Source organism: Giraffa tippelskirchi, chromosome 8 (genome assembly GCF_054371585.1).
Source record: "Giraffa tippelskirchi isolate mGirTip1 chromosome 8, T2T-mGirTip1v1.2.pri, whole genome shotgun sequence".
Taxonomy (NCBI): domain Eukaryota; kingdom Metazoa; phylum Chordata; class Mammalia; order Artiodactyla; family Giraffidae; genus Giraffa; species Giraffa tippelskirchi.
The window spans coordinates 28,351,453-28,375,310 of record NC_137282.1 but is presented as its reverse complement, the minus strand read 5'-3'; the positions used below and the strand labels follow the sequence as shown (position 1 = coordinate 28,375,310).

The following is a 23,858-nucleotide window of genomic DNA, read 5'->3' as shown; positions in this document are numbered from 1 at the left end:
CGTCCCTGGGATTCTCCAGGCAAGAATACTGGAGTGGGTTGCCATTTCCTTCTCCAATGCATGAAAGTGAAAAGTGAAAGTGAAGTTGCTCAGTCGTGTCCGACTCTTCACGACCCCATGGACTGCAGCCTACTAGGCTCCTCCATCCATGGGATTTTCCAGGCAAGAGTACTGGAGTGGGGTGCCATTGCCTTCTCTCAACACTGGAAGATATTTAACACTTCTTATAAATTCTCTTTCTCTTCTGGATGACCTAGCAAACTTACCCTTCAAGACTCAGTCCACACACCTTTCACTCATTTGGTCACTTAGTCATCATTCAACTTTTTAAAAAAAAACTCACCCACTCTAAATGGCACCCTTCTGGAAACACAACTACCAGCAAATTACACAGAAGTAGAATTGGCGATGCTTGCAAGAGTAACTATTCCATATGCTTCTTAGACAATCTACCACTTTAGAAAATTGATCCCACCTGCTATATGTTCCATAAAAATTCCAGTCCCTTGCCAATAAGATACTGTCCCCCAGTGACACACACACACACACACACACACAGATATAAATGAATTCATTGACAAAACAGAGGTAGAGTCACAGATTTAGAAAACAGACTTATGATTACCAGGGGATAAGTGAGGAAGGGATAAATTGGGAGATGGGCTTGACATACAGACACTATTATATATAAAATAGATAATAAAGAACCTACTGCATAGTACAGGAAACTCTATTCAATATTCTCTAATGGCCCATGTGGAAAAAGAAACGAAAAAAAGAGTAGATACATGTATAACTGATTTACTTTGCTGTATACCTGAGACTAACACAATATTGTGAATCAACTATACTCCAATAAAAATTAAAAAATAAAGAAAAAGAAAAAAACAACAGAAAAGAAGAACAAAAGAAAAAAAATATTGTTCTCCGAGTGTATTTATTCTTATACTTCTGTACTCCACCAGCTCTGTTCAGTTTTTAGAAAGATTTTAGGCCCGTTTCTAAGAGGAAGTCAGATACTTAGCTGAGACATAAAGAGTTGTTTGGAAACACTATGAGCAATGGACAAGTATGCAGTGATTAAAGGGACAAAGCTCTAAAAACTACTCACGAAATTCCCTTTCCTTGTGAAATTTAAATATGTCACAGGAAGTTAACAATAATTATCAGATTTAATGCATGCTGAACAGAATCTTGTTTTCAAGAAAAAGGATGTAATGTGGAGGTGCATGCATCACACAAATATCCCATTTCATATGTTAACTGTAAAACATACATTTTAGAACTCTAAGAACTTCTTCGATGACACCTTGAATTAGCTAGGAATTCCTGAAAATGAACATCTGTGCAAACTTGAAGCTTAACTATATGCTTTGAAAAATAGTGCTTATCTAGATGAAAAACATGAGAAAAGGAACACTGGCAATATGGACATGTGTTCTCATGTATCTCTGACATTCTTGAAACAGCATAAAAAGTACTGTGAATAGTTTAAATTAAAAAAAAACACAAGCATGATTCTATACATGTTTGAATGTAAGTATATATTTGCTTATGTTTAAGTACACATATAAATAAAGATGTTTAAAACTACTCCTTTGCAAACAAGAGAATTTTGCTCACCAAGTCTTTGAGGCAGCAGGGCACTGGATGCTTCAGAGGAAGAGATTAAGGTGCAAACAGGACATGCAATGGGTGCTTCAGACAGAGGAAATTAAAGATGAAAAGGGGATGCTCTGTGCTTTGGATAAACAGGCCCTTAGTTAAATGCATTTCAGGAAGAATTTTAATGAACTCTGCTTCCCACACATAGAAAAGCACTGTAATTATTAACTTGGAATATTTGTTCTTTGTAACTAGCAATGATCTTTTACCAAGATACATGTTAACTGCATGTATTTCCTAACATCAAAAAAAATCACATATAAACTAGCTTCCCCACCACCACCTCTTTGGAGTAGTTCCTCAGTGCTATCTGAAGGCTATCTCTGGAGACAGCCTTCAGATAGCACTAAGACCCTGAATAAACTTTTTAACTCACACCTCTCATGCTGTACATTTTTCTCTAAGTCGACACCTTGGATCAACTGCATAAATCTAGTAATATAAATTACTGCAAAATTAGTTTATGGCTCTTATTACAAAATAAACAAGAAACTGTAACCAAAATTAGAACAAAAAGGCCACCCATCTATCTTCGGAGGGCACTGAGCTTGTTCTCCAAAAACAGAATAAACTATCTTTCAGTCCTTCTCTCAAAAGGTACCAGCACATAGAGGGGAACAACTTAAGATATTAGGAAAAATAAATATTGGCTGGAGCTTTAGCTTTTAGCTAGATTAACCTGGGGCGGGGCGGGGTGGAGGGGGGAGAAATGCTTAGGAACAGTCCAGAGATAAAACACATGGTCAATGGCTATGGCTTTGAAGTCAGGATGTCTTGTTTCTTAAAGTTTTCAGAGGTACAGTCAGCATTGCCCACGGGGAAAACCCCAGGGTCCACAAACGTCGAAGGGCTGGTCCCTTCGTTTATCCACTAACTCCCCACGATGAGTGCGGGGCTCCCGTCTCAGCGAGCTCAGGGCTAAGAGCTGGGACCATAATTTCCCCAGGCGACACTGTACCTGACCTGCTTCTGAGAGGAGCCACATTACAATGGAGGGCTCACTTTACGTCATTCCCGGAAAGGGCATGGTGTCATTTTGGGGTGTGGGTGAGGCAGTCCAGTGGGAAAAGCTAGCCCCTTAGCTCCCCTAAGCCGCCCCTCCACCACCACCCCTACCCCACCCCCCAAGCTCTCGCTTTCCTAAAAGTCCAGGGCCTGAGGGACAGAGGCAAGCCTGGGGCGGCTTTGAACACCACTCAGAAGGAACTTTCATTCCTCAGGAGCCAGACGCTGAGGCCGCGGGGGGCCAGCACCAAGCGCAGTAGCAGCTTCCAAAAATTGCGTTGCCGCCCTAGCTCCTGGGAGCTCCCTCGTTTCCTGGTTACGTGCGCGCAAGCAGAAACCAAAACCTCCGCCCGCAACTTCCGCCTCCCCAGAGGGCCTAATGAGCTGGGCACAAACAGCGTGAGACGTGCCGCACTCTGAGCGCGTCATGGCGGCGGGTGAAACCCGGCAGTGCTGACGCCGGTCCTTCAAGGCGCAAGCGCAACGGAGCCTGGGCGGGAACGGCCCCAGGGCCCCGCCCCGAGGCGGGCGGGTCTGATACCTCCCCTTGGCCAATCAGCTGGCGCACCCTCGCTGCCTCCTCCTCCTCCCCCCGCACCCCGCCGCCAGCCTCACTGGGCTCCAGGTTACACGTGCTAGTGTTTGTGTACGTGCGGCTGCTGCTGGGCGGAGAAAGGCGGGCAGCCTAGGGTTGGGCTGCTCCGGCCGAGCCGCCGCTGGGGCGCGGCGGGGAGGGGCTGGCCCCGTCTCTGGCGATCTTTTAAATTCTCCGGCTCTCAGGCGGCCTGTCCACTCTTAACCTGTCCGTCTGCAGCGAGTGCCGCACTGCTCAGCTCTCCCAAGGACTCCTGTCCTCTACTTTAGGCGGGAGATGCTGCTGCTCGATTGCAACCCAGAGGTGAGACTCAGGCTGCTTTTGTCCGGCAGGCTTATTAAGCTTCCAGATGTCTGTCTTCTAGAGAGGGCTAGATAGGGTGAGGGTGTACTGACCACTTGGCGCTGCCAAGTCAAGCCTCTTCAGAGTTGGAAGGTTTTTGGAGTGGTGGAGGATGTCAATCCCCGGAGGTTAGGAGCCTGGACAAAGGCGAGAAGGGGTGCTGGAGCTGTTCTTTTCTTAACAGGTCGATAGTCTGAAGCATCTGCTGGAGACCGGGGCCTCCGTCAACGCACCCCCGGATCCCTGCGAGCAGTCGCCTGTCCACTTGGCCGCAGGTGGCGGCCTTGCTTGTTTTCTTCTCTGGCAGCTGCAGACGGGCGCTGACCTCAACCAGCAGGTAACTAGGTAACTGATTGTTGCTGTGTGCAACCCTCCCCTTCACCCCAAATCCACACAAACATTTCTTAGACGTCAAGATACTCAGTCGTTTCAGTTATTAGAAACATGACTAGCACAGCGATGCCCCACAGAAGTGTGAGACACTATGTAACTTTACAATTTTCCAGTAGCCACATTAATGAAGTAAAGCGAAACATTTTAGTAAACTGACCCAATCAAAAAATATTATTTCATGTGTAACCAATATAAAACATACCTGATATATATATATATATATATATATATATTGGATATGCCTTCTCACCCTCTGTGTATTTTACATTGACAGCACATTTCAATTCAGACTAGCCACATTTCAGATGCTCATTAGCCGGATAGATGGCTGCTGGCTACTACACTGGACATTTCCAAGGTCTACCGTTCATTTCCAAAGGAACAACTGCTCCATTACAAAATTAAAAGTCTCAGGGTACCACAACTTGTAAGACATGCTCACAATCAATATAATTCCTTACAGAAGTTTCTTAGTTTGCATCTTCCATTGAATGTTAAATTTTAAATTGTAATTTTTACTTCTGTAGGATTCTATTTTGCTTTTAATCACTTAAAATTTACTGTATGTATGTAGCTGTGACTGCACATGCTTTTATTAATGACAATTCTATATTTAATAGGGCACCAAGTGAACTTTCTTTTTAAAAAGAATTAAAAAATTCAGTCCAGTACAATGCAGTTCTAATCCTACTTCCTCAAATAGCTTCCTCAAGCAATAAACCTCACTCATCAACTTCCACAAGAGTGTTTCGGGGAGAGACTAAAATATGCTGTCTTGTCTGTAAGGATGTTTTTGGAGAAGCTCCATTACACAAGGCAGCAAGAGTTGGAAGCATGGAATGCCTCAGCCTGCTTGTAGCCAGTGATGCCCAAATTGAGTGAGTATGGAATCAGTGACTTCAAATTTTATTTTTTCTTGGGTTAAATTAATCAGACTCCTGCAGCTCAATTACATGATGCTTGCCTAATTGATAATGTAGTGGAACCATTTAAATGTTAATTTAGGCTGTTAATGATTATGATACTATTTGAGTAAATTAAAAAATGGATCCTAAGCAATCAGAGGTGGTTCTTTCATGTGTCATGGCAGTATTACATCTTAGTTTTGTTTTAAAAAATCCATTCTATAGGTGCTCTCACTGACTTCCTTTGTGTACTCACTCTTTGTACTGAAAACAGAATACTCTTTTATTTGTGCAGAAATGAAGTGCCCATTCTGTGCTGTACTCTGTGCTAATTAAGGACAAATAGTGAGCAAACATGGAATTCCTCTATGCTTCCTTTACCTCTTTTATTCTGCAACCAACATTTGTAAGAGCCTAAAGCACCTTTGTTAGAAATATATTTTAAAAAGGTTAAACAACTATCAACTTTTATTTGAACACTTTTTTTTTGTCTTAAACTTAGTTTATGTAATAAGAATGGGCAAACAGCTGAAGATCTTGCTTGGTCATGTGGATTTCCAGAATGTGCCAAGTTTCTTACAACAATTAAATGTATGCAGACAAAAAAATCAAGGGAACAACCCAATAAAGATCATTGTGTTCAAGTACTCAGACAGAAACGAAGTTTTGGAAGTGAAGAAAATAAAAGTGGGAAAAGGAAGTGTTGGTAAGTAATTCAGTTTCTTCATTCTTCCTCCCTTAAAGATCTCTTATTTAGCACAGAATTTGTTGTTTCATTTAAATATTGCCAGTCTTATGTCTTGTATATCTTTTCATTCTCATTAACACATTTTAATACTGGATGTAGTAACTACTACTAGACTTTAGAGACCAAAAATTGTCCTGCATGGTGGAAGATTGGGGAGGAAACCTTTTTAAAAAAAGGTTTTAATGTTAATATGTTTTTTAACAACAGATGTATTGGTCATGAAGAGGTGTGGAGAAGGTCTTCACTTCATGCAGCTCAGCTACGACCTGTGGCTTGTGGCTCATCAAGTGTGTCTAAACTCCTTCTAAGAAGGAGGAAACCTTTCTTCTAAGTGAAGATAACGTTCAAGAATACATGTATTTACATGCCTATAATGTTCTGGTTGTGCATGCTTTGTCTCTTAACTTATTAAAAGAATGTCTAAAGAATAAATTGTTTTCTTTGATATTTACAACCTTTGGAAAAACTCATAAAAACCATCAAACTACCCCCAGGATTTAATTTGAAATTAAATTTATTCTTTATCAACAAAGTTACAAAGTACAACTTCACTACAGGTTTTGAGTCCAAGATATTTTAAATAGTATTTGGTCGCTGAGGGAGACATAAGTTATAGTAAGCATCCTTGTTCCAAAACTCTGGGCCCTTCCATCCACACCAGCCCTAGATGTGGGAGAAGGGAAAGGAAAACCTTTTACAAAGTTACAGGACTACATAATTGAAACTGTAACATTTTATAACTGAATCTTGCAGTAAGACTGTAAATACCTATACAACGCAAGTATCTGAATTCCCATTAAGCACAGAAAAGTAGCTTATTTGGGTTCATTTCAGATAGAATTTAAAAAATTTTAATTCTATGATATTTAATCATAGAAATCATTTTAAAAAGGAAAAGCTTCATTATGGTACTATTATTCAATGTCCTATTTTATTGATTTTTAAGATGTATGGTTTTGTAATTCTGATAGTTGATGGCATGTGATAATTTAACTCCCATCTATCCCATGGAAGACTGCTGTGGGCCTTTTCATTGAAAGTGGGCCTCCCCAGCCATTGATTTCCCAGCAGTGGCATCTTAGCAGTGATACCAGGTAGTAAAGGAATATGAACTTGCCCTTGGGAGTTGTATCCTACATTCTTCATTTTCCTCAGGCAATAATCACTGCCACTTCCCAGTTTCATGTCAGTATTAATCCTTTTTTCCAGCAGAGAAAACTACTTTCAGACAACATTTCACTGTGAATATAGTTAAGTTCATCAAATTTCTTCTAGGGCCATTGATTTATTTTCTTAAAGACCCAGCTAATGACTTGTCTGAGCTACATCATTCTGAAATGAAACACTTGCTTACACATACTTGTTCAGAGGTTAGTGAGGATTCAAAATGCCATTGTGTTGAGTGACAGATAGTGGTCTTGCTCCTTTACCTTACCTAACTGGGAGTGTGTGAGCGTGTGCTCAGTCATGACCTACTCTTATGACCCCATGGACTACAGCCTACCTGGTTCCTCTGTCCATGGGATTTTCCAGGCAAGAGTACTGGAGTGGGTTGCCATTTCCTCCTCCAGGGGATCTTCCCAACCCAGAGATGGAACCCGAGTTTCCTGTGTCTCTTGCACTGGCAGGCAGATTCTTTACCACTTGAGTCATCAGGGAAGCCCACCTAACTAGGAGGCTGCTGGGCATTCTGGCAGGAACCTGAAGTCAAAGGTCATAGTTCTCTCACAGGAAGATGGTGTGTTAGCCTGTTTTTCAGTGTGGAGGGGGGAGGGGTGAGTAGAGATGCTCTTTAGGTCTTTATTATTTTTCTGATTGCAAAAATAAGATACACATAAAAATATTCAAATGAGGTGAAAGTAAAAATTAAAAAATCCTCTACCAGTTCTGCTCCCCCTGCCTACAGATACCACCATTAAGTCTGGTTTATTTCTGCTGACAGTTGTTTCTTTATATAAAATTCTTTTTATCATCTCATTTTTTCAGCAAAACTTTCTCTAATGAGTTTCATGTCCTAAAATCTGTTTTCTTAATGATAGAAAAAGGCTTAAACTTTCTGTTTTAATCTTTCACACATGCGGGCCATCTCTAGTTAACTGGTCTCAAATTATTTTCAAGAGAAGTGGGTAGAGACGGCACCCAAACCAGCAACTGTGGGAGTAAGTAGAGGAGCCGGACATCTTTCTTTTGAGGTGACTGGCTTAGGGAACTTACACAGGAAAGCTCCGCAAGTGGGTAGAAAGGTCAGGCAGAGGGAGGATTGTCCCTCTGGCCCCTGCCATAGACTGAATGTGTCTAAGACTTGTATGATGAACCCTAATCTCCAATGTGCTGCCATCTGGAAGTGGGGCCTCTGGGAGCTGCCTGGGTTATGACAATAGAGCCATCATTCAAGAGTGCCCAGAGAGCTCCCTCGTCCCTTACACCATGTGGGGACAGTGAGGAAGCCTGCTGTCTTTGAACTAGAAAGTGGGCCTCACCACCCACCACATCAGCCAGATCCTCCTTCCTGGATTTCCCAGGCTACAGAACTCTGAGACACAAACCTCTGCTACCATAAGCCGGCCCCTCTACGGTGTTCTGTTACAGCAGCTGTAAGGCTTCTCATTGCCTTTAAAATAAAATCTGAACGCGTGTGTCTTAGCCTGGCTCTCAGTGGCCATCCTGACTTAGCTCTTGCAGATCCCTCTAGCCATCAGCCACCCCTCTCCACCAGCTCAAGTCATGTTAAAAATGCCACAGTTCTCAGAACATGCCCAGCTTTCCTTTCACTTACTTTGAGTGAACCTTTTGCAGGGGCAGCCTTATAAGTGCCACCAAAGACACCGTATTTTTGGGGGAAGCAGTCCTTTATGGACTCCCCTTCTTTGTCCTTCTATACTAGACAAAGAGCTCTTTAAAGATCCATTTTCATACCCCAGTGCTTAGGACACTGGATGGTAAATATTAGGTACTTAATGAATGTCCAATGAATGAACACTTTCTACAGAAAGAAAGTCAATATTGCTCCTATTTTCAGGAAGATATGTATACCAGCCAAAAACATGTCAATAGACTTAGAAATCCAAATGCCTTGAAAGAGAAATTTTGTGTATGTGGCATTTAAAATTTTAAGAATGTGTTTATATCCTGTTAGTATTTATAGATGCTCCAATAATTGGCAAAAGACTTTACTGAAGTGGGGATATAAGAGTTCAGCTACATAAAACACTAAAAACTCTTTACATAAACATCTCATCCATAGGGCTTTAGTAATCTCATATAGCTATATTCAGCTTTGAAGATCTCTCATAAGTGAATTTCAATGTTAAACTACCAATTTCCCCAAAATTCCCTAGGATTTCTGATTTAAGAAATCTTTTTATTGGTACTAATGACTTACTTGGCAAAAAATATAAAACTTTTTAAAAATTCAAGTTAATTGTGTCTAACACTTGCCTCCAAAAGATTTAGTACTGAGTTTCATGGAAATTTAGTATTAATTTCTCATCAAAACTCAGTACTAAAGCTGAATTAGCTGCCTATAAATTAACGTCAATTTATACCTCCTTTAGCTGGTAGTTTAAGCATTAACAAATATTCTTAAATTTGTTTCAAATTCAAATCTTTCATAGAATGAGATTAAGTTCTATGTAAAAAATATATTTTATAAACATACAAAAGCAGTCAAGTCTCCATAATGTCCACCATACTGCCAATTTTTGGTTAATTTGAAAATTATAAATGTTATAGATTTCACTCTTTTTTGAGGCATTGATAAATCGCACTATATTTACGAAAAGCTGTCAAGTCTCCAAAGGAATATATTTATGAGTTTCGTACTCTATTACTTTAGCTACCCCTGGCCTTCATATCTAGAGAGTTACTCATCACAGGCTTCGAGCCCTTCCTTACAGTGAGAATCTCTGCTCTCAGTTTACAATCCATCCTTCTGTTAGCTTCCAGTTCTCCCCTCTTTGGTTTTGGGTTCTTTTCCTTGTATTTATTTGTTAAACAGACACTTACCTTTTCCAAAATAACCTGCAGATCTTCAGCACCTGTATAATGTGGATCTAAAATCAGAAATTTTATCTGTCCTGTAATTTCATTCCATGCAACTCCTAGTATTGTGTGAGCCAAAACTCCTCCCCCTACAGAAGAGGAAATAAGAAGTGAGAGGGCATATGTTAGTCTCAACTTCCCATTCAATTTCAGTTGAAAAAGATTATTTTGCCTATGAATTGATCTAACATAATATTAAAATTGATTGACCTAAACTGGAAAAGACATAATGTCAAATATACTCTGAAAAGACAAAATTACATCCTAAAGACAGAAAAGATACAATCACATCTATAATCATATTAGGTTTCTATGTCACTTTAATATTCTTGGAATTACCTAAACAGGATTTAAAAAGGGCCACAGAGGGTCTAAACTCCTCACAACAGGGTAACAATCATTGCTGTTGGTACCTCTCTCAGCAAACAAGCCATGTTACCTCTGCTCTGAGTACCTCCAATGGTGCAGCCTGTCTACTAAGTCACTACTTTCTGTAGTTTGCTGATATCTGCCTACCTGCATTTCTCACACATCAGTCTTAGCTTGCCTTCTGTCATCTAGGACAAGCCTTATTTCTCATAGAATTGTAAATCTTTAGATTTGCTAATCCAATTCTCTTGTTTTACAAAGACAGCCCAGAGAGGTTAAGCAATTTGCATAATGTCACACAGTGACCCAAGTTCCTGACAGCCATGACTTACGATGCTATACTGAGTGACCATTGCCTCTTTTCCATTCTGCTCTAAAGTCTTTATTTGAACACAGTTATCAAATCTCTTCTTAGCCTTTAGTACTTAGAGTTATTATAATCTTTTTTATAACTTTCCTCCCACCTTGGAAATTTTAAAAAATATCCAGAGGTCAGTATGCATGATGTAAAAGCTAATTTTAATATGTTTACAAAGGACTGATATTATGTGCCATTATGTTTTTACATTAATGATAAGTTTCACATACTCTCCATCTACCAAAACAACAGAAGATTCCAAAACACCTTACCAATCATTATTGGAGTTCCTTCACTCTGGAAATGATTAGCCAGTTCCCGTCCCTGAGAGGCCATTTCAGAACCTTGGCTAGAAAGAAACCAGTTTCTATCAGATGAACTGTTCTGAAGTTCAAATGAGCTTGGGAACTAATGTTTTCTACCTTTTTGGTTTCTTTTTTGGTTATTAAAAATATAAATATAAATTTAAGTAAAATTAAGTGGTAGGGAACTGAGAATTGCAATTTAAAGCAATACAACCTCTAAATATTTAAGGTCACTAAATGAGCTAGGAAAGACCTTGATTCTTTGCTTCTAGAACTGCATAAAGAAGGTTCTGGATTTTTAACCTAAGATGGAAAGTGGTTACTTTGATACTGAGGGGATTCTTATGGGTGGATTTAATTTCAGAAGGATAGGTTTTAAATCCTGGGATTTAGTCTTCTTACCATCAAACTCTGAGCCTGTAATTCCTCATCTTTAATCTGGGACCAAAAATACCTGCCCTTTTATGTGACAGGAGATTCCAGGACTAAAACAGACAACGTCCGTGTAGCCAATGTGAAAACTGCAAAACGTTTTCAAGTACTACATATTTTTAGGGAATATTTCAATATCATACAATTTTTACTTCTAAGAATAGAAAGGATGAATAGATGAAGTTTTTTTTTTTAGAATGGAGGTGCCAGGTGGTGCTAACCCTTAGTTCTTGCTTCGTAAGGAATGTATGAAATAAAATTTTCATGTGTCAAAACTTTCACTTTTTAATCACCATCTACTTCACTACTTAATCTATTATTTATTTGTTAGTGCTGATTTCCACATCTAATCCAAATTGCAACTGTGAAATCAGATGTACTAAAGTACTTGGACAATAAGAATAATGACATTACAGTTATCAAGGTTGTCATAATAAATGTATTAAAAATATAAGCTCATATATAAGGAGTAAGCTAGAGATGGTCATAGAAATCAATCTAATATTTGCTCATATTTTAATACTAGAATTGTGATTAGAATAGTAATATTCTATTTTTTTATAGATGAGGAAAAGAAAATTTCCCATTATAAATTTCCTATTTATAAACTTTATATTCCTATATTATAAATTTCCTATTTCCTGTATAAAATTTCCTATTATAATAGATAAGGAAAAGATAAAATTATATTTGGATACATGATTAGTTTATTAAAATCTCAGGAAGCAAAAGAGTTGGAAGTAAACAAAAAGGTCAATCATACATCAATATTTTGATTTTTCCCTTCCAAGACTTCAATGACTTCTGCATTAAAAAACCAGACCTTCTGTAACTACTCAAAGTTGACATATTTCCAAGTTTTCCTCTTCCAGACTAAGACTAGGCCTAGACCGTACAAGTACATATCACAAAGTTTACTCACAAACATCTTCTAAAAAATAACAACAAAAAAATTTGGGACTGGAAAAAATGAGATTTATAAAGCAAGGGGGCAATGTGGAGGAAGAGAAAAGAACAAAAACAAATTGGGGGAAAAAATGCACTTTTTTTTTTAATAAAAGTGACAAACTCTCTTTGAAATGATTTCTCAAATTTCTTAGTTTCCTTACCTGACAAACAGTATTTTTGAAGTTACACCAATCAAATGGTTCAGCACCAGCTGTACCTCAATAGATCCAATCCACTGCCGTGATCCGACAAATGTTGCTGGTTTGTCCCCAGCATCAACTAGAGCCTTTATTTAAAAATACAAAAAAAATCATACACAAGACAGCTATTAAAAATTATGTATAGGGCATTTCCCTTGATTACCAGGATATATGTTTTCTCCCTTCAAAACAGAAGTAAGTCTGGACCATGAGGTAGGCATAATTATTTAATGGTATATTAGGGTTCATGAAACGTCCATATAATTCAAAACAGCATGTTCTGTACCTGCTGGATTTCTCTGTGTGTTGGAATGGATCTCTCTGTGTATCCCCGGTGTTTGAACCAGGAGCAGATAGTCTGCAGAGACCGATAAGCACAGCCCCAGCCATTGTCATCTATTCGATCCTGCATATAATGATGGTAACCATATGTGCCCTGGACCACATAAATCTATATGAAAAGAAGAAACACAGTAAAATATTAACTCTAGATGTATATATTATATGTATACATACGTATATCATCGATTAAGATAACATTATATACATACACATGCTCGAGTCATTCACTGTTTTTAGAGCTAGACTGTTACTTTTAGTGCCTTATAAAAATTTTTTTAAAAAAGAAAAAATACTCTCCAATTCTTTCAATGTATCAGTGTATTACTGATGGAAAATTGAAGTAAGAACAGTATGAGAAAATAAAATTATAAGACAATATCATTACATAAATGCAAAAATCTTAACAAAATATTAGCAACCTAACTCCCACAAAGAATAAAAAAATAATTAATCATAATCAAACATCCACTGGGCACAAGCAAAAAACAACTAATGACACTAATGATCAACCAACTCCTATAAATAATTACTAAACTCACCATACCAGTCTCTATGTTAGGTGGATTGAGATAAGTATGTGGATTTCTAATGTAACCATCTTTGTATGGTTCATCTGGAAAATGATAAGCATTAGACCTTTTGAAATAAGGTCTGTCATGAGGCAGATTGAAGACATTGTGTAATTCCTAAATAAAACCAGGATCAACAGGAAAGAAGAGAAAAAGGTTAAATGATATAGGTTCCTCGTCAATAAATAAACCCAAACTAGATACAAAACAGAAAATTTACTATATACTGGTTATACAAGTTATCAAACACTTATGATTTAACTCATGAAAGTCAAAGAGGGTGTGATTTAAACTAAAACCAAAAAGGATTTATTTTTGTTTATCTATGTATATGGATAGAAACTGGAAGAGAATATAGAAAATTGAAAATAATTTGTTACAGTGAAGAACTGAGATAATTTAAAATTACTTACTGTAACACAGTTTGCTAAAATAAATCCAGGCTAAAGACTAGTTTTGAAAGTCTTGTAAATGAGTAAATTGTAATTAACAATGATATAACTATATCAAAAAAATCATGCTTAGGTTCTTATTTTTAAAAATCATGCTTAGAGTATTTAACAAATCTAAGGGGTAGTGATTAGACTACAGAATGGAAATTGGTGTAAAGACCAATATGGCATCAAAATAAAAATACACATGTATGTTTAAAAGGCAACATATTCCTGAATGTATAAAAACATGTAATAGTTACTCTGAAAGTGTGACATCTTCTTTTTGATATCTCCTATGTATTCTAGCAGTTTGAATGAGATCATTAGCTTGTGTAACTGTTGTCTCTGCAAATCAATTCATTTGGCACTTACAGAGAGGCACAGAGGGTTACAGTGTTACATCTCTTTTCAGAGACAGATTGGGAAGATGTTTCCATGGTATAATTTGATGGGTACTAGGCAAGGCCACATATTAAAAATATATACTACCAAAAAATACATATATATACACACACTATCAAACCAGTCATTCGCCAATAAATCTCATTTCTTTGAATGCTGATCATGTTTTCTTCAAGACGCCTCTAATAAAACCCAAATGACCCTGGGAGGTGGAGGATGGAGTAGTACTACAAATCCTAGTTAGAAACAGGATAAATTCTAATTTCCCTTCTCTAACTAATCTCATCTCTTTTATAAATCTGCAAGTAATGGAAAAGAAAAGGAAGTTATTAAATAGCACTCATCAACTACTCTAGGCACGTAAGCATCTTTTCATTCTTAAATTTCACTACAGAAAAATAACATATGAACTTCACCGAATATATGAAATTAAAATGTTACATATGATTTAGCATATTTTTCTTAAAAATACTTTAAAAAGTTACATGAGAATAGACATTAAATAAGATGTAAAGTCAATAGTGTGCATCCACACTTTATAAAATTAAATCACAAAACGGTGGCTATTTATTAGAAGCACGAGATTAAATACAAAAAGAATGATATTTTTATTTTTCTAAGAATGAATTGGTTTTACCTTTCTATAGGCCTGCAGCTGACCATCTGGAATTCCTGATGGATATGAAATTGTTACAAGGTTTTTTTCCCCTGGTAATAAAAAGTGCAGTGGTTCAGGAACCACAATAGATGTTCCTTTCATGTATTTCAAAATGCATTTTTCCATATCAGTTAGTTGATTATGAACCGCATCAACTAGAAGTTTACGAACTCTGTGGGGGGTAAATATGCAAGTGCATTAACAAAAGTTATAATAGTTATGATACATGAAAGTGTCTAGTGAATATATTCCTAACATGCCCTTGATAGGACTGGGTTTATTAAAGGAAGTCTAAATAATAAAAAGTTAAATGTTTAAACTAAATTTCCTCTGTGCAGATAAATGGAAAATTCTATATGTTTTGCATATTATCCTACTTCCTCAATAAACACTGAATTACTAGATGACTCTTAGTTTAATAATAAATAGGGAGTAAATCATAGTAAAAAGAACAATAACCACCCTAGATGTGCCTCAGTGACACTTAAAAATGGGATTTGATTGCTTCGGGGGGGGTCCTCATTTAAAGGTGGCAGTAGTAGTAGAAAATACCTACTTTCCCCACGTTTCTTCTGGAGCCACAGATAAAACCGCATCAACTGGTAAAGTCATACTAACATAGTGGTGTCCTCCGCTTTCTCTTTCAATAATGGGCGTTACGGCTGCCAGAGGGGTTGACACTTCCAGCATCAGATCTATGTTTACTATTTGATGCTATAGAGATAAACAGTAATAGTTAACTTAAAGCACACTGAACAATAATATAAAAGGTAAGTAAAAGGAATTTTTAAGGACCATATACACTACACTACAGTAAATTATTTAAAAGCACAATTCTTAGCTTAAAGAAAAATTCTTCTGTGCTTCAAAATAATCTGAGGAGAGGCAGAGAGTGAGTGGGAAGTGAAGATGAAATCAGACTGATCATGAATCCATAAGCATCAAGAGTTCACTATGGTTCACTGTCCTATTCTATTTTTATATAGATTTAAAATTTTCAAAAAAAATGAACAAACAAGATACAATAACCACACATCAAGGCAACTTTTAAACATATGTTTTGACATACTAATAATGAACATACTAATAATGAACTCTATTAGAAGGTTTGATTTTGATAGTAGTATGGAAAAACAATTCTGAAAATGCTTTCTGTATATTAAACAAATTTAGCAAAATATTAAGAGTACTGGAAGCCAGGTTTCTCACTGGGAAAAGGTTAGGAATTGTGTGAGGCTGAAGTAGAACTGGAGGTATATGATTTACATGGGTAAATATTGATGTGTGTTATATATGTATAGTATGTGTGCATACATGTCTGCCTTCCTTGGGGAAATGGCTTGATTCCTGAGATGAAACAGCAAAAGTACATAAGTCTGGAACATCCTTGGAAGAAAGTACTAAGTATTCAAAAGTACAGTATCAAGGGGACACTGGAGCCAGCATGAAGTTTCTCTTGGCCAAATTTTAGAAAAATATGAGCATCAAAATGACTGATGACAGTTAACAGACAACTCATTGCATAAAACAGGAATCCATCCTTCCACGCAGTTAATACAAAGGGAAAAGGAAAAGCTCTTCCTTACAGTACAAAGTCATCTTGTAAATGTAAAAGGAAACAACAGACTTAGAAAAAAATCACCACTTTGAAACCATCAGATTAATGCTAGATTCTGACAAAAATTATCAATTGATATTAGAAACGTTGGGTAAAAACTTGATGAGTAATAGGATATATGCATAAACTCAAAGCATCTTCCCACAAGATACCTCCTAATTATCAGGACAAAAAACAGGACCCTCACAGTGGAGAAACATGGCAGTTATCACACTAAGTGATCAACGTTAACCTCACTGATACGAGAACCAACAAAGCATATGCCTCTTTCATATGATGTGCCGAGGACACACGCTACTTCTCTGGTATTCCTATCAACAGTGACCACCTGAACCCCCCATAAGGCAGCCTAGAACAAACTCAAACCCAATCCGAGAAACAGTCTACAAAATAACTGACCTGTAACCCTCAAGATGCCAACCTCCAACTACCGGTAATTCTCAAATCCTTATCCAAAGCCCATAGTTTTTTTGTACACCCCACATTTATAAATCTCACAGCTCAGGTTGACACCTCACTGGTGTCTCAAACATAGTATGACCAACACTGACCTCATGTCTTCCCCATCTGCCATCTTTACCCAAGCAAGAAGCTAGTCATCCCACATCCAACTAGTCTCCAAGTACAATCCTTTTCATTCCCTAAATATTTCTTGTATCCATTCCCTTGTCTTTATTACTATAGCTACTGGTTTCGTTCAGATTCCCCCGAGTGCTCTCTGTCACATCTCCAAACTCAGGTCCACTCTATTATTCTTACTAGTCTGGAAAAACGCTGCAGTCATATTAAATATTAACTTTGTACAACTTCCTGCCTTGAAGCAGCTGCTCCATTTTTTATCTCTAATACCTGGCAAAGTTTGTTCCACGTGGCAGGTACTCAACAGTACTGGTTCAAAAATCAACAGAACCAAAACTGTGAAGAAAAGTAAATCACTTATCATTTACTATTTCATATAGCATAATGTGTCACTGTCATGTTTCAGAATGATTTTTTTGTTTTTAAGTAATTTGTAAACATACTCAAGGACAAAAGTTTAGATATATAAAACAGGTATAACCTTGGGCAAGTCACTTAATCTTTCTAGACTTGAATCATCTGATCTGTAAAAAAAATAAGAACTTTCTAAGATCTCATTCAACTCCAAATTCAAGGATTGAAAATTTTTATCACTAAGAAGACAGGTGATTTGCTTACCATGTCTGATAACTTTTTATCTTTCTTCTTCATGAATTTTCGTTTCGTATCTTCTTCCTGTTCAAATCTAAATTTTTAATACATGGAGATGTTTATAATGTGAAATGATATTGTAAAAACATTTCTAGCTATCTGCAAGCATACTCACTGAATAAAGCGCATTATGTTCTTACAGGCAGAACTATCGGTCAGCTCTTCTGGAATGGTGTTCATGTCACTGTTAGGCCATATGTACACTGAACTGCGGCAAATTCTGAACACAAGGGCATTTGAAGAAAGCTTGGTTGACAGGTCACTCAATACATGTTTTAGTGCGTTCTTGATACAAATTTCTAAATTAAAAGAATACAAATAGAGTTAGTAAGAAAAACTGTACACTTTTCAACATGAAGGCTTCCAAGCACACAAAAGTAGAGCACAGTAAAAGTGACCCCCAAGTATCCACTCCCCAGATTCAATAATGTAAAAAAAGTCTGTTTTGTCTTTAAAAAAATTGAGAGAAAATTCATTCTTGTATGTGTACAATTCAGTTGCTTTTAGTATACCACAAGGTTTACAATCATCACTACTTAATCCCAGAACATTCCGTCATCCCCAGATGAACCCTGGACTTCCCAGCAGTCATTCCCCACCCCCCTGCACTTATGCAGGGCAATCACTAACTCACTTTTGGTCTCTATAGATCGGCTTACTCTGGACACTTCATATAAATAAAATCACACATTATGTGGCCTTTTGTGTCTGGCTTCTCTCACCCAGCCTAATATCTTCAAGATTCATCCAACTGTGAATCCATCCCTAGCATGAATCAGCACTACACTCCTTTTTTTAATGGTGGAATAATATTCCATTACACGAACAGAGCATACTCTGCTTATTCATTAGTAAGCTGATACACGTTTGGGTTGTTTCTCTCTTTTGGCTATCGTGAATAATGGTTTTACAAATATTTGTGCACAAGTTATTGTGTGGATATATGTCTTTAATTCTCTTAGGTGATAACCCAGAAGGAACTGCTGGGTCATATGGTGACTCAATTTTTGTGGAACTGTCAAACTGCTTTCTAGAGGAACTGCATCATTTTATGCTCCCATCAGCAATGGATGAGGGTTCCAATTACTCTCAAAATACCATATTACTTATAGAAATAAGTAACTCCGGAGTGAGATTTGAATTTCTTTGTAGTTCTCTTCCTCAGACTATATCCCACTAACACTGTACAAAGAATTGTGTTCTTAAGTTCTTTTCTCCTCTATGTGGTATGTCATCAACCTGATATTTGTCTGACTTCATTTTCAGTGATTTCCTTTTACTTAATAGAATTTTTTGAATATGAAAAACATTTTCATGGTTCCAAAGTCAAAACTATATAAAAAGATACATCTGAAGAAGACAATATTTAAATATTTGTCCTAGCTTTATACTCCTAAATCCTAAACCTACTTAACTCTGCGGTTAAAATATTTAACTAACACATTGGTATCTTGATAAATAAATATCTTGAGGTTGTGGGAGAGAAAGATTACTTATAACAAGTCAGATATAAAGGCATCCTGATATGTTTCAGAAATCCAAATTTAAAGATTTATAGTTTCACTACAGAAGACAAATGTAATTCTTGGATTATCTTCTGTCCATCCCTGAAGACCATGAAATATCTAAATAATGGCGATGTCTTTAAAGTTAAGCACCTCCATTCTCAGTATTAATGATTCCCTTCATGGGGTGTTTCAAAGAGTTGGGTACAGGAGGAGGAATACTATAAAGTCAGAAGACAAGCTTAAATACATCAATTATTTGGGTAAAAAGTATCTGCAGTCCCTATTTATACTTGAAATTACATCATTATGTCTGTCGACTGATAGACCAGTTATACTTTGCAGTAAGTTCATACAAAGGGTAACTTCAATTTATAGCGAGTTATAAAATGTAAGGCTTTATCCACACAAGTAACACTGCGTGGGAGCTCAGTTGTTAAGCTGTATCCGACTCTGTGTGACCCCATGGACTAAGCCTTGCCAGGCTCCTCTGTCAATGGGGTCTCCCAGGCAAGAATATCGGAAGGAGTTGCCATTTCCTTCTCTAGAGGATCTTCCTGACTTAGGGATCCAATCTGTGTCTCCTGCATTGGCAGATGGATTCTTTACCACTGAGCCACCAGGGAAGCCCAAGGAACAATACTTTACTGATAAGATAGGCTTAAAAATGAGTTTGACTTAGTTCTTGCAAAACAATTCTCATCCTGATGGCACATTAGAGAATCAATGAAAAAACTTACTGATGCCCAAGTTTCTGTCCTGGAAACTTACTTTAATTGGCCGGGAAGTAGGGATCAGAATGTGGACCAACACGAACAATTTTTTAATATGAAGGGATGCGTCAGAAAGAATATCTTGCATTCTCTCCCCTCCTCTTTCCAAAGGGCCAGTAAATAATCATCAGCTGGTGATTTCCTTGAAGGAAGTCTGACACTGTTTATTCCTCACCTTTCTGAACTTCTCTGTGGCTCCTGACACCCTTGATCATACTTTTCTTGAGTGATTTCATCTAATACAAGGCATTAACTATCATTCTCAGAAGATACTAAGCTCTCTATCTCCAATTCTAACCACTCTTCCCCAACTTTCAGACACAAGTTACCAATTGCCTGCTGGCAATTTACACTTGATGTAGTGTGGCATTTCAAATGAAACACATCTCAAACACAGCTCCTTGTCTTCCTTCTCTCGTATCGTTTAGCTTGGTTTGTGGCAGTAGTCAGAAACAGGTAGACATCCTAGACTTTGGTTTATACCAACACTGCTGATTTTTCTCCCACAGAACCTGCTTGCCATTCTGAAACCACACGACCTCATAAGAGTGGGTTCTGGAGTCTTAGGGTTATGTACTGTTTAAGTGTGCAATGTATAAGTCTAGCTGTCTCATTTCCATTATGCTCAGGGTGGATATTTATATTTATTATGACAATTTTCTTGTAAAGGGCAGTAAAGTTTCTTAAATAAGGGGTCACCTTTTCTTAATGTGCAGAGGAGCCCCATGGGCTAGCAGTGGTGGGGAACAGTTTCTAAGTTTAAATCCAGTTCATATCACTTACTATTTGACCTTAGACAGTTGATTCACCCTCTCATTCAGTTTCATCTGCAAAATGGTGAGACTCTCACCATATTTCATCATTGCTTTTATAGTAAAAAAGGAGAGTATCTTGGCAGACCTACCATTAGGAGTAGCTAGCTGAAAAGCTAGATCAAGGCCACCTCTTATTCTGAAGAGTATATCCATAGTCTCTGAAATAACCTAAGACAAATAAAACCAAAATTTCATTGTAAAACAAAAGAAACTCATCCTCATATAAATTAGAATGCAACTGAATTTAGGTCAAGGTATAAATTAACCTTGACTTTTCAAATTATTTCATGAGTTAATTCCTTGCTTAATGGACAAAAACAAAACACAATAAATTCTGTATTAGAGGTTCTCAGCCTTTGTTCCACATTGAAATCACCTGAGGATTTTAAAGCACCCATTCCTGGGCTATACTCCCAGAGATTCTGATAAATTAGTCTGGGGAAGATATTTTAAAACTCTTCTATGTCAATGATTCTAAAGGAAAAAGTTTGAGGACCACACTGCTCTGGGACAGTATTTCTAAATTATAGTCTTCGTAATTATACGGTTTAACAATGCCATGAAAAGATCAATGGTCAAGCAATGGTTTAAGAATGGGACAGAACACTGAACCTACTATGATAATAACTGGTGGGCAAGACGAGAGGAAACTAATATATCACTGATGGTGGGAGTATGAAGTATAAACTCTTAGAATTCATCATAGGGTGATGTGGCAATAAGAATCAAAAGCCTTACATTCACATTCTTGGTCTAGTAATTCTGTGTATAGAAATTTAATCTAAGGAAATCTGCAAAACACAAAAAGATTAGTGTATACGGATGTTAACTTGTCAACAAGAGGAGACCAATTAAATAATTACAAATATTACATAGCAATGAAAAATCATGCTTTATGTGAACATTTAATGCTGTAGGAAAATGCCTGCAACTTATAAAGAGGGAGGGGGAAGCACTTGTAAAATGAAATTATCAGCAGTTCTTAATTTGAGTCCATATGCTGAGTTTCAGGTAGTTGATGACATATGACAAAAGATATACCATTTTGCTTGGGGAGAAGGGTGGGAAAGAGGAAGGCAACCTCTGGGAAAAGGTTTCAAAGATTTCATCACATTCTCAAAATATGCCTTGAACAAGATGAAGAAACATACTACACAGTAAGAGCCCTATTTTTAACTTAATTAGTAAGTACTACATTTACTGAACTCTTAAAGAAGGCACTATGCTAAATGACTGGACATATATTAACTTTGATACTCAAAATAGGTACCATTACCATTTTTTGCATTTATAATCCCTGTCACATTGTTCCAATGGTGACTGCTTTTATTTTCCACAAATTATAACCTATTGAAAGGCCATGCCCTTTGCCCCAGTTATACTTCTTGGAATTTATCCTAAAGAAATAGTCCAGAAAGTTCAGGACAAAGTTAGCTTGAATGCTGTCCACTTATCGTACTGTTGTTCATCACAGTAAAAAACAAACAAAAAAATCCCACCTAAATAGCTATCAATAAGAATCTGTTAAGTACAAGAAGTCGGTTAAATACTATGTACCTATTTGAATAAAAAAAATTTAATGGCACTGAAAGATACTGAAGATAAAAGTTAGCAAGAGCAACACTTAACTGTGGCTTTCTGTATGACCTTGTAACTAATCACTCAAGTGTGTCTTTTCTGTAATACTGGAAAAATATACATCACAGGGTTGTTCTGAAGGCTCCATAAGAGATCTTATGTGAACACATTAGAATCTCCTTACACTTCTGAAATGAGACTCTCTCTGAAGAAATAATATTTAAACTGAGATCTGAGGGGTAAATACATAAGAGTATTCCAAAGGAAATACTCCAAAGAACGTTCCAAATTCTGAAGGAAAGATAGGGGTGAAGGTGGCCAAGGCAGGGGCTCCGACTGGTGAAGGCCTGCTTAAAAGACCACTTAAGAGACCAGAACAGAGGGTTAGATCTAATGGTGCCAAGGACAAGAATAGCTAGAGACTGTGATGACTGGCAACCATTTAGAGATCAGTTGTGTCCGACTCTTTGCGACCCCATGTACTATACAGTCAGGCCAGAATGCTGGAGTGGGTAGCCTATCCCTTCTCCAGGGGATCTTCCCGACCTAGGAATTGAACCGGGGTCTCCTACATTGCAGGCAGAGTCTTTATCAACTGAGCTATCAGGGAAGCCCCTGTAGACTCCATAGGATTTGGTCACGGAACAGATGTTCAGGAGCTGAGAAGAGGGCGATGTCAAGGATGATTTCCAGGTGTGTGGCATGAACAACGGTGGCATGGGCGATGGCGCAATGACCTGAGACGGGGGTCATTGGAGGAAGAGCAGGGTGAGGTGGGGATGGTTAAGTCAGTTTTGAACTTGCTGAGTTTAAAATATATATGGGCCAACCACGTGGAGGTACAGTTAGTAGATTTGCAGCTCTGGAGCTCAGAATACATCTCTAAGCTGGAGATACAAATTCTGGAGAAAGCACAGGGTGTAAAGAAAAGTCCTGAACACACATCTAGGGATACTGGACTGCAGCAGAACCTGCCTGAGCACTCAGGAGGGAAGCCAGGAAGTGTTAACACCACACAGCCGAGGGAACAAGAGTTACGTGGAAAGTTACTCTTCTCTTTTCCAGGTCCACTCTTTCTTCGAAACCTTCAAAAACGTCTCATGATTCCCTCGTTCTCAAAATGCACGCACAAGGGAAAGGTACAGGGAGCGCGGTGGAGCCGGGCAGTCGAAGGTCGCCCGGAGGCGGCTTCCCTCCGGCCCTATCCGGAGGGGCCAGGCCGAGGACGAGAAGGCCCAGACCAAGGCCCGGACCACCGGCCCCCGGCAGGCCAAGTTCTTTCAAGGGCCGCAGAGCCCCACTCGCAGGCACCTACTGAGGTGGGAGGTGACCACGCAGGAGTCAGTGGCGAACTAGGCGGGGCGCGGGGGGGGATACTCACCGTATCAGCGACGCGGCGCCGACAGCAACGCCGAGGCCCGCCCACCGCGCAAGAGTCTGGCTCGGAAGTGGTTCCGCCGGAGGGCGGGATTTGGGAGGACCGACTACCGTTCCCAACATGCCCTGCGGCGTGCGTCACGGGGCGTACCACCACGCCAGATCTCGCGGGGGGATAACGGGGCAGGGAGCGGAAGTCCTAACGAATGATGGATGCAGGTCCTCCTCACCCTCTTGACGTTTTTCTGTTT

General features: G+C 38.3%; 3 protein-coding genes across 21 annotated transcripts in view; 1 reads left to right on the top strand and 2 right to left on the bottom strand.

The window, feature by feature from the left end:
* Positions 1–3,909, bottom strand: part of LRP2BP (LRP2 binding protein) — a 35,445-nt gene extending 31,536 nt beyond the window's left edge. For 6 of the 17 annotated variants that reach the window (XM_081521790.1, XM_081521799.1, XM_081521802.1 and 3 more), the window contains exon 1: positions 3,661–3,909. Coding sequence is in view for 3 of the 17 variants with exons in the window: in XM_081521784.1 (XP_081377910.1) it covers positions 1,624–1,653; positions 3,067–3,099 (63 nt within the window). In the remaining 14 variants the exon portion in view is untranslated. Of the gene's footprint in view, positions 1–1,623; positions 3,147–3,660 lie in introns of those variants that run through there. The other 11 variants (XM_081521792.1, XM_081521803.1, XM_081521789.1 and 8 more) reach the window with 5 other exon arrangements.
* ANKRD37 (ankyrin repeat domain 37) lies at positions 3,284–6,085 on the top strand. Of its 2 annotated transcripts, XM_081521819.1 has the most exons (5): positions 3,284–3,568; positions 3,792–3,944; positions 4,787–4,878; positions 5,408–5,611; positions 5,861–6,085. In XM_081521819.1, coding segments are annotated over exons 1-5 (477 nt in total). In that variant the 5' UTR covers positions 3,284–3,541; the 3' UTR covers positions 5,862–6,085. The 2 variants fall into 2 exon arrangements, with proteins under 2 accessions (XP_081377945.1, XP_081377944.1); XM_081521818.1 differs by lacking the exon at positions 5,861–6,085 and having other exon boundaries at positions 5,408–5,615.
* Positions 6,086–6,149: 64 nt separating this feature from the next.
* The window catches only part of UFSP2 (UFM1 specific peptidase 2), an 18,674-nt gene continuing 965 nt past the window's right edge, over positions 6,150–23,858 (bottom strand). Inside the window, exons 1-12 of one of the 2 annotated variants that reach the window (XM_081521780.1) lie at positions 23,612–23,650; positions 20,742–20,820; positions 17,675–17,858; positions 17,527–17,593; positions 15,268–15,425; positions 14,691–14,883; positions 13,188–13,334; positions 12,593–12,757; positions 12,268–12,392; positions 10,694–10,770; positions 9,659–9,783; positions 6,150–6,316 (exon numbers count right to left, since the gene is read on the bottom strand). In XM_081521780.1, the coding sequence (XP_081377906.1) occupies positions 6,230–6,316; positions 9,659–9,783; positions 10,694–10,770; positions 12,268–12,392; positions 12,593–12,757; positions 13,188–13,334; positions 14,691–14,883; positions 15,268–15,425; positions 17,527–17,593; positions 17,675–17,858; positions 20,742–20,805 (1,392 nt within the window). In that variant the 5' untranslated portion in view covers positions 20,806–20,820; positions 23,612–23,650 and the 3' untranslated portion in view covers positions 6,150–6,229. Of the gene's footprint in view, positions 6,317–9,658; positions 9,784–10,693; positions 10,771–12,267; positions 12,393–12,592; positions 12,758–13,187; positions 13,335–14,690; positions 14,884–15,267; positions 15,426–17,526; positions 17,594–17,674; positions 17,859–20,741; positions 20,821–23,611; positions 23,651–23,858 lie in introns of those variants that run through there. The other variant, XM_081521779.1, reaches the window with a different exon arrangement.

Coding starts and splice junctions, on each gene's coding strand:
- ANKRD37 (XM_081521818.1), top strand. CDS start 3,542: ATGCTGCTGCTCGATTGCAACCCAGAG. Junction 3,569..3,791: donor TGCTCGATTGCAACCCAGAG/GTGAGACTCAGG, acceptor TTTTCTTAACAG/GTCGATAGTCTGAAGCATCT. Junction 4,879..5,407: donor GCCAGTGATGCCCAAATTGA/GTGAGTATGGAA, acceptor TCTTAAACTTAG/TTTATGTAATAAGAATGGGC.